The sequence below is a fragment of the Fusarium flagelliforme genome (genome assembly GCF_020744385.1).
Source record: "Fusarium flagelliforme strain FIESC 12 MPI-CAGE-AA-0113 chromosome Unknown B0J16scaffold_3, whole genome shotgun sequence".
In the NCBI taxonomy this organism is placed as follows: Eukaryota; Fungi; Ascomycota; class Sordariomycetes; order Hypocreales; family Nectriaceae; genus Fusarium; species Fusarium flagelliforme.
In genome coordinates, this window is record NW_025763505.1 from 4,491,180 (window position 1) to 4,504,454 (window position 13,275).

A 13,275-nucleotide genomic window follows, 5' to 3' on the forward strand; every position below is an offset into this window, starting at 1 on the left:
TTTCGCTTGAGTTCCCGCTCCCCGACTTTGTCTCTGAGGTGTCTGGGACTGGGTCTTGCTGGGTCCCTAGGCTGAGCTGGGCTTTGTTGACTCCCGACCGACTACGGATACGGGCCAAAGCTCAAACCTCCATCTCGCTCGTCTCGTCCTAATCCCAGCCCGAGATCGATCTCCAAAACAACGTCACTTTGTCAACCCCTCGATTCGATTGTCCGCCCGCATGCGCAAATCTGAGTATCCGTGACGAGGGAGGAGGCGACTCGTTAATATTGGATTTACGGATTAAACTCTTGTCTCGTCTCATCATCTATCGTTTAGGTTGGGCGCCGCTAAGCTACTGTACCGCTACTGCTACCGCACTTAAGCTTGGTACCGACATTAATCGCTTCTCGTCGAATCGCTCTCCATCTGCGGCCCAACTTGGAGACCGCCCGACAAAATCGTCAACGTCAACACACCTTTCGTTTTGTACTGCACTGCAGATTACTGAACTGACCAGAAGCCACACCCTTCCTCCGACGCCATGGTTCGCGTTACTGAAGAGCTGGCGCTGTCGTCAGATAGTGTTACTCTTTACCACGCCGCCGATCCTCTACTCGGCCATCTGCCTCTGCTGCTTTTCCACGGGCCCTCGACCACCGCAAACTATACCCTCAACAGCTCTCGAGTACAAGTCCACGTTTTTACACCAGCCGGCTTCCAGAGCTTTCCCCGAATAACAATATCGCCTAATTCCCCATTTTACGGCGTAGTCCACCACCTACCCCGCGAGTTTCAGGGAGATGAGGTCTACCGCGCCCTCGCCTTCGGCCTCTTCAAATATTTTACAGAACTACCCGATTGCGTCAAAACATACCTTAAAAACCTATACCCTACACGAGGTCGACGTCCCGGTAGCGCACCTGCCCTGTTCAGTGAGCAACATGCCGCCGATATTGTTAAGGACATGGTCCAGAGCGACCACACGGCCGACATCATCGAGACGCTGCAAGACGCTCTACAGACACAACACATCAGTCATGTAGATATGGACGTAGTCCTTCCACCGGGCGCTATCGTGCCGCTCCAGTCCGCCGATCTCGAAGAGGTGCCCGACGACGAAGATGATATCCTAGACCCGACATTGCGACAATATGGAGGATACACCCCTCTGATAAAGCTCTTTGGAGAACCAGTATTCCTACCGACCAGCCGCCTACGAAGAGCACCATCGAAACCGACTGCGTTAAATCGGAGCAAATCTTTCCTCAAAGACCAGAAAATGGAACTGCGAATGAAACTCACAGAACTCGTGGAGACTGAGGAACGATATGTGGCTAAAGTGAGGGAGTTGGTGACAAATGTTGCGGCTGACTTCCGCGAGGGTGCTCAAGCGCGAGCGCCTGGTAGCTTGAGTCCTTCTGAAGAAGAGTTGGAGAAACTCTTTCCCAGTTCAGCGGATGGCATTCTGCAGGTCAATTCTGCCTTTATGGAGGAATTACGAAGGATTCTCGACGACACTGAAGAGGAAGCTATCCGAGACATGGAAACCCCGACAATGAACTTTATGGGTTCAAAGATCGGCCGAACGAAAGATCCAAGCGGCGCCTTGGCTATCGCCAGATTATTTTTGGAGTGGTTCCCCAAATTTACTGCCTGTTATCAGGATTACATTAAAGCTAGCCAGCACTTCCCTACGCTACTCAACTCCTTCCTCGATCAACAGTCGAGCTTTAGGCAGAGAGTGGCTCAAGCTGGAGAGCAGACGATCCGCTCTATTCTCATCGAGCCCGTGCAAAGGCTTCCCCGCTACAGTTTGCTCATTGACCAGATCGTTGGATGTATTCCAATGACACACCCCGCTCTGCAGCCCATGCTGAAGGCGCGAGATATCATCACAAATATCTGCTCGATGGATGAGCCCTTGCCTGACAAGCCTCACGTTACCAATAGACTTCGAAATATGGTTGAAGCTTGGCCGTTGAATCTTGAACCGCAAGGACGCCTCATTGCAACGGCTGATTTTACCGAATTGGCGCCCCCCTTTCAGCCATTGCTTAATCAGTCAGACAGATCCGGCATCTTTCTCCTCTTTTCAGACTGCGTGGTCATTCTCAAGAAGATGAGTGGAACCATGACAGGACGAGACCTCCTGCGCGAGATTGAGAAGCCCTCCGCAGCTGGACTACTTATCTCGATGACAAATGCCGCAGGTGGCCCAGCCGCGTATGAGTTTGTTTTCACTGGATGGCATGACTTGGCCGAAGTCCGATTTACCGAAGCAGATGATGGCACACTCTTTTGGATGACTTCGACGGAAGAGATGAGAGGTGCTCACCCGGGCGAGCACAGAATCAGTAAAGCGGTTACCTCGCGATGTTTCCTTCTGCAAGAGATATACGAAGCAAGAGCCTCGAAATGGGGAGAAGATGTAGTCAAGGCAAGAGTCGAGGCTCGATTCTCAGAAAAGGAGCGAGAGGACCCCACCTGGACTTTACGGTCAGCGCGTATGCCGGACAGCAACCTGGGATTACACGCAGCCATTTTCCAGGAGGGGGCCGACCAACTTATCGAGGGTCGCAAGGAGCCCGCCCCGATTCGAGTGGTCGTCGATCATGATAGGGGCACTAAAGGAGCACCTGTGGGCCACTATGGCGTTGAGATTGTTGTCAACGTGACGACCAACGACATGAAGCGGGTATCTATGCTTACAGTGGGATTGAACGGGAGGCAATTCCAGGATGATGTTGCCTTGGAAGACTTCCTCCCTACGATGTCGCGACGAGGTGAGATTCATCATCACAAGTCTACTAACTTAAGAAGCTAATGACATACAGTGATACAACTTTTGAGTACACAACACAACGTTTCCAACATGCAACTGACAGCACCACTCGTCTCATACTACTCCAAGTCACTCCATGGTCTCCTACTCAACACCAGGGCTGAGAAGACCAAGTCATTCCTCGCTTCGTCCCCTGTGAAGCTTTTGTCAAGTTTCTGGGGCGGTAGCTCCGTTCATCTGTCAGATACCGCAAGTGTGAGCTCAAAACACAAGCAGGTACCTTCGATCCATCGAAACAACAGTCAGGCATCTGTTGTTAGCTCAATAAAGGGTGGCAAGGATGGCATATCTCAAGAGGAAACCCGTACCGAAAACCCATTGATGCGCTTGGAGCAGACATTCACTAGTTACGTTGCCGCTCTGCAGAATCGCAAAGGTCTCATTATTGGTCGGACATTGCTGCAACGCTCAGTGGTTGACGAACTGACTGTTAACGAACTTTACAACAGGCTCATCGAGAGCCCTTATGACTTTGATGCGACCGCTGACCTAGGTACAGAGGTCATTTTTGTTGCTTTTGAAAAGTTTCTTCGAATCGCCTGGGCCGATCAAATAAGCCCAGTTATGTCGATGAAATCTATGGATACGCTGCAAGCACGTGTTAACAAACGAGTGCCTGGCGATTTTGCAGATTTTGTTAACTTCTTGTTCGGCGATATGGCACCTCAAAATCGCCGCGCTTTCACTGCCCTCATCAAGCTTTTGGCCGATCTGCTGGACGGGTGCGGCAATGATGGCGACAGAGGAGCACTGACACTTGCCTTTGCGGAATTGCTCGTATATGATGGAACAGCCGCGAATTACATCAATCTACTCGATCGTCTCGTGGAAGACTGCGATCGAATTTTTGAAGAGCCCAGCTTGAATCACAGCTTTGGACTGGATAGCTCAACTTATGAGTCAATTAACTCAGCCATCCGTGGCAAAGGATATACCCCCTCGTTGGCATCAAACACTTCCTCACTGCGCCGCAAGTTTGGATTCGATACCCTGTTACGACAGAATAGCAAAGACGATCGTTCATCAGTATGGCGACAACTCAGTAAGCACAGAAACCCCGCAACAGGCGAAGCAAACAGCTTATCCAAAGCGTCATTAGGCCGCTCCAGGTCTATCGATGACAATACAATTCCCAAAAAGTTGGCACGGAGACCAGGTTCTAGGGATCGTCCACCCATAGCAGGGGCTTTTGACGAGATACAGAGACCAGGAAGCTCCCATAGGTTATTGGAAACAATAGGAGAGCCAGAAACGGAGCGACCACCGCCAACACCACGGTCGCCCAAGAAGAAGCGTCGCAGCTCCTTATCCGATTTGAAGAACCTGATGGCAACGACTACACTCGACGATGGCGAAGAATCACCACAGCCACTCCAAGATGCGAAGCAAACATCGGAGAAGCTCAACGCAACAAGCCCCAAGACGACGCCGTCTAGAATACCAATCAGTCCCGGGGTAGCCCAGACGATGCGAGTGTCAAGACAAAAGGAGAATGTCTTGGATATGCTTCAACCTAGCCTTCTTGATCCAAGTCCTTTAGAGCCGTCCGATGAGACAGTTCGGCGACCCTCACCACTGAAGCTCCACAGGCATTCCAAGACACTATCATCAAGCAACATTCCGACGTTGCGCCCTTACCGTTCTGCGCCCCCAGGAGCTGAATCACCCCCTCGCCCGAACTCGAGCCCATCCAGGCGTGGAACCCAGAGACTCCGCTTACAATCACCGCAAAAGCTTCGAGAACGACTTAACACGGAGAAGCAGGCCGTTGACGACGTGGATGCTGCTCTCAAATCCGAGCTATTCAAAATTGGCGAAGAGATGGCACGCCTCAACGAGGCACAGTCTCCAGGATCAAACTCGGTTGATTTACGACAAGTGACCGCTGCCGTCCGAGAGTTGGAGGACCGGGTTCCTGCTGCTATTCATGATCTCCAAGAGAAGCACACTGCAATCCAGCGCGATATGGAAACTACGGTCAAGGCAGCTGAAGCCAAGGTCCGAGCCATTGACCAACTATACAAGGAGGCAGTAGCAGAGAACGAACTACTATACGAGAAGTTCAACGGTGAACTTGGCAAGATTGTCAAAGCTCTTAAGGGCAAGGGCAAAGAAGAAAAGGAAGAACTTATGGTTCGGCTGCGCGATCAAAGCGATGAGACAGCGAGGATGAAGAAGGAGAACGCGCGACTCAAGCGCGAGATGGTTAGTCTACGCGCGGCGTTGAAGGGGACGACAGAGTAGGCGCTGCTGTCCTCTGGGAGGCTGTTTGGGCGTTTGAAAAGGATTCTGTTGGTAATGAGTCAAGGAATTGGTTATGCCGCGAAGGCCGGGCTGTACATAACGCGGCGGACTCTGGGCTTTGTCGGAGTAGGGAGCAGGGTCGTATGGCACGGACTAATTCGGGTCTGGCAATTGGGACCAGGACAGTGGATTCATGTCATGTATACAAGATGAATTAGAGGTTATGAAATGTCATGATGACGATAATCTATGTTCTAAACTTGGGTATCATATGGGTATATTCTATGGTGATTGCGGGTCGCTTTGCTCTATCCAGCACTCGAAGAAGAGAGGACCAGCTTTAACGGCTCGAAGTGGTGTTGTGCTTTGTCCACCAAGGGACGACCCCTGACTTAGAGAGGTGTCTGTTGGTGGTTGAAGATGTGGTTGGGAAGGAATCCAATCTTGTGAATGCTAGGCCAGTTAGCTGACATGTTTTAACGATTCAGGCTACACTTACACCTATCGGGGCATTGGCTTCATCACGTAGCTCAACAGCAAGCGTAAAAGTGCTACCCTCAGGCAAAGGAGACATCTTTTCAGCTGCCCGCGAGACCCTTGTAAGAGCCCCCCTGAGAGCCTGGCTCACATCTGTCCAATTCACACCACTCTCCTCATCCACGCCCTCTACCAAAGCAGGGTTATAAGTCATTTGGTCCCTATCACCCCATCCGCCAGGGAAAGCCTCTACATCAAACACCCATCGCTCAAGCACGTCAAACGTATTCGCAGCGTGCATAACAATCGCTACCCGTTTCACCGCACCCTTGCGTAGCTGTACCGATAGAGAAGCGATAGCATCGTTTATCCACGTGCAGAGACCAGGATGGCGGGACTGGTGGACAGGGAGGTTGAGGGCGCGTGCGGTGAGGAAGGTTGTTGGAGGATAAAGACCACGGTGGTAGAGGAGGGTGTGGATGGTGAGGGTTAGGAAGGTTGTAAAGGAGGAAATGAGGTGGGAAGCTGCGGCGGGTGGGACTGCAAGGCCGTTATCCATGGTGAGTGAGGGTTGATGGGCGGTGGTGATGGTGAAGAATTGGTGGTTTGGAGGACGTGGGGGACGCGTTGAGTGGAACGCGGTATCACGTGATTATGCCGTCATGAGACATGATGAAGTTATGATCATGAAGGCGCCTAATATTGGATGCCTGAGCAGAGTTATAGCTGCACTGAACCTTAGTAGCTACGTAGGTATGATTCACTCTTGATACTTATCATGGTGACATAATATGGGAGACAGCAGTTCTCTTGTGCAGTATCATGACTTACCTGAACTTACGGACACAGCACGAAGTTAAGCTGTAACGGCGGCCCACTAAAGCATATTGCATCATTCAAACTTACACCAGGTCTTAATTTTGTCTTCAGAACGTGTAGGTGCTGTAGTCATCAGAGCTAGGCATTGGTTGGATTTAGCTCTGCGTAACGGTCTTGCCCAATGCATGTAAGTACGTATAAGCAATCGCTGCCCCGCGAAGCAGAAAGCCTAAGATCCACATATAGGGCTGAGAGGCAACTATTTCATGACGCACCTTTCCCTTCCTCTTAACCTCGACCTCCATCTTTCTCCACTACCTAAACTCCACTCATCAACAACATCTCATCATGTCAGAACCTCTCAGTGTTGCCGCCATCCTAGGCGGCATGGCAGACGCCCTTCCTACACACCCCCCAAACGACGATTCATCAGATCTTGCGTCCTGTTACGAAGTCATCGCTCTACTCAACCACTCTTACCTTTCCGCTCTTGGATTTAAACTCCAGGGCTTTGACGAGGATAAGAAGCTTTGTAAGTTTACCTGTCCCCTACAGCATCATGATTTAGCTCACATCCGACCAACAGCTGAATGCGAGTCACTTGCTCCTCGCCTGCCGCCACAATGGAACTCGGGCTTTGGCTCTTACAGCTTTGTGTATTCACACAAACAGTCCGCCATGACTTTCAGTTTCCGCGTTGATCGTATGGGCAAGAAAGTCGAGGTTCGAGGATTAGCTGTGGGAGACGACAACATTCGTCGTTTTGAACGATCTATTAGCGAAGTTGTGGATTCTAAGAAACTCCCTATTCGCATCACCATGAATGATAACGAAGAAGACCGAAGCGATCTCGCTGATAAACTTCGAGGCGTATTCACATCGGAGCAAGCTATTGCTGGTACGTTGCCGTCTTAAACGACCCCTCTCGAAGCATTTACTGACTCAATCTAATAGATTTCCTCCATGACCTGAAGGTCAACATCGTTCAAAAGCTCATTCCCAAATTGCAAAGTGAAGGATATGTAGAGACTGCCGAGGCAGAGGCCAACGCAAATTCAGAACGTCGGGCTCAAGAAGCACAGAACCCTAACCGCCCATTCCGTGGTGATCCTGTGCCAAACCCAAATATGCCTCCACCTCCGGCAAACCCACTTCCAGAGATGGCTCGACCTCGACCTCACCCCGTCGGTGACTTCCCTCCTCCAGGCTTCGAGGATGAGTATGAGATGAACAGACCACCACGAGGTGGACTTCAAATGCCGGGCAGGTCCCCTTTCAATATCGGGCACGACGACTTGAATCCACCTGGTCTTGGCCCGAATGACCCCCTGCGTGGTTCTTTCATCGGCGGAGGGTTACCTCGACCTGGTGGCGGCTCAGGTATGCATCCCACCTTTGACGACCCGTTGTTTGGAGGTCAAGGGGGTGATGAACAAGGAGGGTATGATCCTCAGGCTCCGCCCGGCGCACGATGGGATCCTACTGGCCCTGTTGGAAACCCCAGATTCCCTGGGCCTGGCAATGGACGAGGCAACCAGCCCTTCGGGGGAGGAGGCTTTGGCGGCGGTTTTGGCGGTCACATAATTTGAGTCAACTGTGCACCACGATTCTAGATAGTAATGGCTACTCTCGCCGGTAGCAAATGGAAGAATCACAATATTTAATTATCTACTACTGTTCCATTCCCATGTGACTCTTCCACTGTCGTGTTTCTAATTCTATCTACGTTTCATTTCCATTCATAATATCATACCTACTGATACCCATTATATCATGTTTTGACAACCAAAGGTCTCGCTCTGGTATCTACGTCGCTCAGCCTCGCCCCAGTCCAGCAAATCCGCTAGGTGTGAACGTAGCTGGGCTTCACGTCGGGATGAACGTCGCAGGGATGAACTAGGCATCTCGTGGGTTGCAGGTGCAGGCTTTTTCTATTGTGCTGCTGAGTTGGCAACCTCGTTGAGCTTCGCCTTCTCTTCTTCTGTCAACATGTTATACCACTCCTGGAAGTTGGCAGTGTTCTCCTGGGCGCAACGGATAAAGAACTCGGTGAGGTACTTTTGCGTCTCATCATCGCGCTGTCGCTGTCCACCTTCAATGAAGGACATGAGATCATTCTTGGTGGTTCCCAGGCTCAGGTCGAGAGTGTCATCATCGTCTTCCCAGCCCTCCTCGTCGTTCTCGTCCTCGAAGCTGGCGGATGCCACAGCGGCAGCGGCCGCGTTTGCAGCAGCCTGTTGACCAGATGCCGAGAGAAGTTCCTCAATAAGAACCTTGACGATCTTAAGAGAAGCAGGAATGATAGTGTACCGGTCGGGGTCTGGTGCCATGGCTGGTTGATTAGCGTCTTGAGCTTCAGTGAAATGGGTGTAGAGGGTGTCTAGGTAGGAGGTGGTGGCTGGGTAGGAGGTGTTAGTTGGGTAGGAGGTGTTAGTTGGGTAGGAGGTGGTGGTTGTGTCAGAAGAATTGTCATCTAAGGCTTAGGCTACAGAAATAAAGCAGCCTAAGTGCTAGTCTAAGCTGGGAAAAGGTGACTGAATTATTTCGTCCCTTATGATCTCGGCGACTAATCCTTCTGACACCCTGAGGGTTGGGTAGGAGGTGGACATACTCTGCTTCGCACGTGAACGTGTCTTGATAAGACCATCGTCGTTGCCTACGATCAGGTCACCCTTGACCTGGGTTTGTGCCAGGCGAGGATCGTTGAGGGAGTAGAGCTTAGATAGGGCAATCACGCTATGCTTGTCAGTAAATTTCGATACATTTCTTCGTTTGTGACATACTTCTGGCGGATTTCATCGTATCCGGCAAAGTTGACAGAGTTTTCTAGCCACTTGGCCATGACAACCTGCAGACCACTCTCGCCGCGGATCTGGATCTGACTCAAGAATTCGACCACCTCGCTGGCTCCGGAAAGGGTGAGACGGGCAAACACAAGGATAAGCGACTGGATAAAGGCAGCAGCTTGTGCGGAAGCAAGTCGGTTGGCGACAGCTTGGAGAAGCTGGGGCAGGAAAGGACCAAGGCGCTCTGAACCAGCCTTCTCGACAAGCTCGGCGGCCAGGCCACCAACTTCTGAAGCCGAATTGTCCTCGATAGAAGGACCCAGGAGCCGGTCGATGATGTGCAGGCAGACCTCCAGACCAGAACGTCCATTGGCGTCTTCCCAAGCAAGAACCTGCTGGTAGTCGTGCTGAAGCATCCACTTCACAACCTCGGATCCAGGTCGGAGAACCTCGCCCTCGGTAGACTCCATAAGGAGACGGTTCACCTTGGGGAAAGTAGCCGCAACAAAGCCTGCAGGCAGAGGCTCGGGTCCGTTTTCGGCAAGGATAGCCAGCAATTCGATGGCGACCTAAGGATTGTCAGTATAGCTCCAAAGAGGTTTCATGTTATAGCTTACGGTAACTAGAGGGTTGTCCTCAGTGAGGTTAGCAACGTCGAAGGCACCAGTCAAGGTAGGCAGGAGCTTTCCGCAAAGGGCAGTGTAAGATGGAGTATCAGACAGAGCAGTAACGATATCCTCGAGGCCCTCAGAAATCAGCATCGTTACTTGGAAGTTGCTAGCACCAAGCTTGGCAAGCATGAAGAGGAGGTCGACGGACTGGACCTCGTCGGAGAGAGCGATGCGTGTGTTCAGGGTAATAGCAGCACGGAGAGACTCGGAGAGGGTGACGAGAAGTTCGTCAGCGTCTTCCATCTCACTGGGGTCCTTGCCATTCATGTAGCTCTGAATGGCATTGATGATAGGAACCTGCTTGTCATCAGACACCTGGCCATGGTTGATCAGCCCCTCGAGGGCCTTAATACAGGAGACTTGGACGACCTCTGAGTCCTCCTGGGTGATTGAGGCAATCATACGGTCCAAGAGCTCAACGGGAGTTCGGTAGGCTCGGCAAAGCATACCAGCCACGAGGTAGCCTCGGGCTCGGAGGAGAGGCTCTTCAGATCGGTTGATTGCGTAGTCGACCAGCACAAGATAGGCATGGGCAACTTCCTCGGGAATTGGCTTGTTCATGTCTTGGAAATCGCTAGCCAGCATTACAAAGAGGTAGAGTGCCGCCTCCTGATGACGCCAGTCAGAGCCCTCGTTACCGAAAAGTGGCTGTGTCTGTCCAAAGAGACCCTCTATGGTCTTTTGGTCGAACCATTCTCCCATCTTGATCAACAAGTCGCCGGCAGCAGTTCGTGCAGTGTAGTTAGCAGTCACGGAAGTCTCCTCGGCAAGGTACAGGGAGCAGTCAATATCCCACAGTTCCTCCTCTTCCCGGGTAACGCGAGAATAGCCAATAAGCATGTTCATGATCTCCTTCATCCAAGGAACCTGCGCTGCGGATTGATGGGCGTTAAGGTGACCATCCAGCTCAGCCTGTACTGGTGGAGCCCTGAAGCACTGGTTCAGGAAGTCTAACTCCTCCAGAATAAGGAAGTCCAGCGTATAAGGAAGGTTGTCTGAGTCCTCTAGGCGGCCCTGAGCATCTTGCTTGATGTACAACTGCTCGTGGGGGCCTTGCAGCTTGGAGAGCTCCTCCCACACTGCGCTGAAAAACACAGTGCTCTGGGAAACCAGCAGGTTGGGGAAAACGCGTCGGATTCTAATGAGCGTCTTCACAACCTGGAGCTTAAGTGCGATAATGTGGCTCCAGGAATCGGGCTGAACGCCATCTGCGAGGTTAGCCTCGGGGAGAGAACTCTTCATCACAGTGATGAAGAAGGGGTTCCATTGTTGCAGGAGACCGTCAGCAAATGCGCGGACCTCCTTACCGTGGTCCTCCTTGATCATGTTAAGAAGATCGAAGCATCCTCGGAGAATGGAAATGGCGAGTGCTCGGTGCATGGGCTTTCGGTTCTCGTTGAAAGTGACTTCTGCAAGGGCCTTGGCGATATCCGGGGCCATGGAGAAGAATTGGTCCTCGCTCAAACTCTCCTCAATTATGTCGTTGAGTGTTCTCAAAGCGCCATGAAGCTGGGCGTCGGTGCCAGTTGGGACGACGGACAATAGCGAAGGAAGCAGGGTAGGCCACTCTCCGGGAAAGTCGTGAATGGCAATCTTTCCGACTGCGTAACTGGCAGAGATCTTTACTTTGCGATCCTCTTCAGGGCTCAGAACCAAGTCGAGCAGGACCTGCTTCAGCTGGCCCCTGGCCTGATCGGAAATAGGGATTTGAGGCTCATCGTCAAGCTCATCAGTGCTCCAGTTGTTCTCGATAAAGAGTCTCAGGTTGGTGAGAGCAGACTGTCGGATGCTTGTTTCAATCGAGGTATGGGCAGCGATGTTTGCGAGGGACAGAGGAAAGGCGGGATTCGTTCGGGCGCGCTTCAGCTCGATTTCGGCCTGTTGTCTGGGACCCTGGTCGGACAGTTGGGTATTGGAGAGAAGCTGCACCAACTGGTCCTCCATGATTGCGGACTTTTGGTGTGTTTTGGGATTAGATGTGATGAAAAAGTTGAGGATGGCGGGGAGAAAGAAGCGGAATTGGTGACGATGGTGGGGGAGACAAACAAAAGAGTGGGTCTTGTTGATGTTCACGAAAGCATAAGAGACGAAATAATCTGGTCACCTTATGCCGGCCTAGGCTAGCATTTAGGCTACTTTATTTCTGTAGCCTAACTTAGAGAACATTTCTTCTGTTACCTACCTACCTAGAGAGTAACCTGGAAGTCAAGGAAGGTACATTCCAGGTATGAAAGTTGATGCTTCAACTTGACACTTTACTCTTATTTACACAGGGATGAGCTAGAATCTACTTCTTGTACTACAAGCTTACTCGCGTGTTTCCAATAATTCAAGTTTCCAGTTACTAGACAAATTCGCTAGCGGCTCTCTTGTATACAGTGTTTTCTCGAATCGCGGGGCAGGAAGGAAGGAGTTGTTGGTCCATTCACGTGCTTTCCTTTTGTTTTTGTCTGGACCCCTTTTTTTCCTTCTTAGAACATTCGTCGCCGAGCAATGACGCCAGCAGAGCCTCAGAATATTAAACGACCACTTGTTAAAGATGGGCACTTATTCTTACTTTTTTCCTCTACTGTTATGGGTAGGCCAAACGTTACTATGACTTATCAAAACAAGGAACCACACTGGCCCTGTTCACTACGGGGCAATTAGTTGCTTGGCCGTGGTGGAAAGCATCTGTGCTCAAGTTCAAGCAGCTTCTTCTTGTACTATCTCTGCCAATTGATTCGGATTGAGCCGCTTCTTTTCACTCCCTTCTTCAATAGACGTCTTGTATTAACTCTGGTAATAGTTTGATACTTCTCCTGCGAGAGAAACCGTATACGTTGAAGGCCAAAGGTCGTGAAAGAAGCAACCATCTTTAGTATCACTTACCCTAAACTTGGAAATAGGAAAACCGGAGATGATGATGTTTTGACACAAACATAGGATGCTAGGTATCCTTGAGAATTACCCGCTGTATCGGATTATCGATTGTCGGTGTAGTTACTTCCGAGTGTCGTGCTGTTCGCTTCTAGGGTACGAAATAGGCGAAAGTCCAAGCATTCCTCTGTTCCAAACAAAATTTGACATGGACAGCGAACGTCCCATTCTTAAGCAATGGAATACAACGGTTTAAGAATCTGGGTTCTAGATCAAATCGCGGATATAATTCGGCATCTCACCTCTCTTTTGCCGCGAAAACCCATCATCGTATGAGTCTTTGTTTATTATGACCCATCCATAGAGTTGGGTTTGCGGGCCGATACGACAAGGCATATGACCAATCCGAAATTTGTGAGTCTTTGAAATACACTGCCACCGCTGTGAAGGCTTCAGTGCAGCTCCTCCGTGACAAATTTGGGTGGGTTTTTCAAGTAATAGTTGCGCATCACGACCCATTGAAGTACATGTAAGACTCCAATGTAAAAAACTGCAAATGTTGCATCGACAGGCGGGGAGTTCCCATCTCCCCGGT

At 50.9% G+C, this 13,275-nt stretch overlaps 4 protein-coding genes across 4 annotated transcripts; 2 read left to right on the forward strand and 2 right to left on the reverse strand.

The window, feature by feature from the left end:
* The first annotated feature begins 126 nt into the window (after positions 1-126).
* On the forward strand, positions 127-5,304 carry B0J16DRAFT_339492 (uncharacterized protein). The gene is made up of 3 exons (XM_046127561.1): positions 127-2,765; positions 2,817-3,866; positions 3,924-5,304. Exons 1-3 carry the CDS (start codon positions 524-526, stop codon positions 5,066-5,068), a joined length of 4,437 nt encoding a protein of 1,478 aa, XP_045985300.1. The 5' UTR covers positions 127-523; the 3' UTR covers positions 5,069-5,304.
* On the reverse strand, positions 5,210-6,130 carry B0J16DRAFT_113565 (HORMA domain-containing protein). The gene is made up of 2 exons (XM_046121490.1): positions 5,568-6,130; positions 5,210-5,521 (listed from the first exon to the last, which is right to left on the reverse strand). The coding sequence occupies exons 1-2, from the start codon at positions 6,102-6,104 to the stop codon at positions 5,351-5,353; spliced, it is 708 nt and encodes a 235-aa protein (XP_045985301.1). The 5' UTR covers positions 6,105-6,130; the 3' UTR covers positions 5,210-5,350.
* A 507-nt stretch (positions 6,131-6,637) lies between these two features.
* On the forward strand, positions 6,638-8,013 carry B0J16DRAFT_371238 (PI31 proteasome regulator N-terminal-domain-containing protein). The gene is made up of 3 exons (XM_046130397.1): positions 6,638-6,896; positions 6,951-7,262; positions 7,319-8,013. The coding sequence occupies exons 1-3, from the start codon at positions 6,713-6,715 to the stop codon at positions 7,951-7,953; spliced, it is 1,131 nt and encodes a 376-aa protein (XP_045985302.1). The 5' UTR covers positions 6,638-6,712; the 3' UTR covers positions 7,954-8,013.
* A 2-nt stretch (positions 8,014-8,015) lies between these two features.
* On the reverse strand, positions 8,016-11,874 carry B0J16DRAFT_339496 (armadillo-type protein). The gene is made up of 4 exons (XM_046127562.1): positions 9,768-11,874; positions 9,148-9,719; positions 8,976-9,100; positions 8,016-8,762 (listed from the first exon to the last, which is right to left on the reverse strand). Exons 1-4 carry the CDS (start codon positions 11,763-11,765, stop codon positions 8,296-8,298), a joined length of 3,162 nt encoding a protein of 1,053 aa, XP_045985303.1. The 5' UTR covers positions 11,766-11,874; the 3' UTR covers positions 8,016-8,295.
* Between the last annotated feature and the right edge of the window lie 1,401 nt (positions 11,875-13,275).

What these genes read in the sequence shown, in the direction of transcription:
- B0J16DRAFT_339492 (XM_046127561.1), top strand. Translation starts at nt 524, where the DNA reads ATGGTTCGCGTTACTGAAGAGCTGGCGCTGTCGTCAGATAGTGTTACT. An exon ending in CCCTACGATGTCGCGACGAG is followed by an intron (nt 2,766 to 2,816) that starts GTGAGATTCATC and finishes AATGACATACAG; the next exon opens with TGATACAACTTTTGAGTACA. An exon ending in ATCAGTATGGCGACAACTCA is followed by an intron (nt 3,867 to 3,923) that starts GTAAGCACAGAA and finishes AAGCGTCATTAG; the next exon opens with GCCGCTCCAGGTCTATCGAT.
- B0J16DRAFT_113565 (XM_046121490.1), bottom strand. Translation starts at nt 6,104, where the DNA reads ATGGATAACGGCCTTGCAGTCCCACCCGCCGCAGCTTCCCACCTCATT. An exon ending in AAGCCAATGCCCCGATAGGT is followed by an intron (nt 5,522 to 5,567) that starts GTAAGTGTAGCC and finishes TAACTGGCCTAG; the next exon opens with CATTCACAAGATTGGATTCC.
- B0J16DRAFT_371238 (XM_046130397.1), top strand. Translation starts at nt 6,713, where the DNA reads ATGTCAGAACCTCTCAGTGTTGCCGCCATCCTAGGCGGCATGGCAGAC. An exon ending in TGACGAGGATAAGAAGCTTT is followed by an intron (nt 6,897 to 6,950) that starts GTAAGTTTACCT and finishes TCCGACCAACAG; the next exon opens with CTGAATGCGAGTCACTTGCT. An exon ending in ATCGGAGCAAGCTATTGCTG is followed by an intron (nt 7,263 to 7,318) that starts GTACGTTGCCGT and finishes TCAATCTAATAG; the next exon opens with ATTTCCTCCATGACCTGAAG.
- B0J16DRAFT_339496 (XM_046127562.1), bottom strand. Translation starts at nt 11,765, where the DNA reads ATGGAGGACCAGTTGGTGCAGCTTCTCTCCAATACCCAACTGTCCGAC. An exon ending in TACGATGAAATCCGCCAGAA is followed by an intron (nt 9,101 to 9,147) that starts GTATGTCACAAA and finishes TGACAAGCATAG; the next exon opens with CGTGATTGCCCTATCTAAGC. An exon ending in ACGTTCACGTGCGAAGCAGA is followed by an intron (nt 8,763 to 8,975) that starts GTATGTCCACCT and finishes CCTCCTACCCAG; the next exon opens with CCACCACCTCCTACCTAGAC.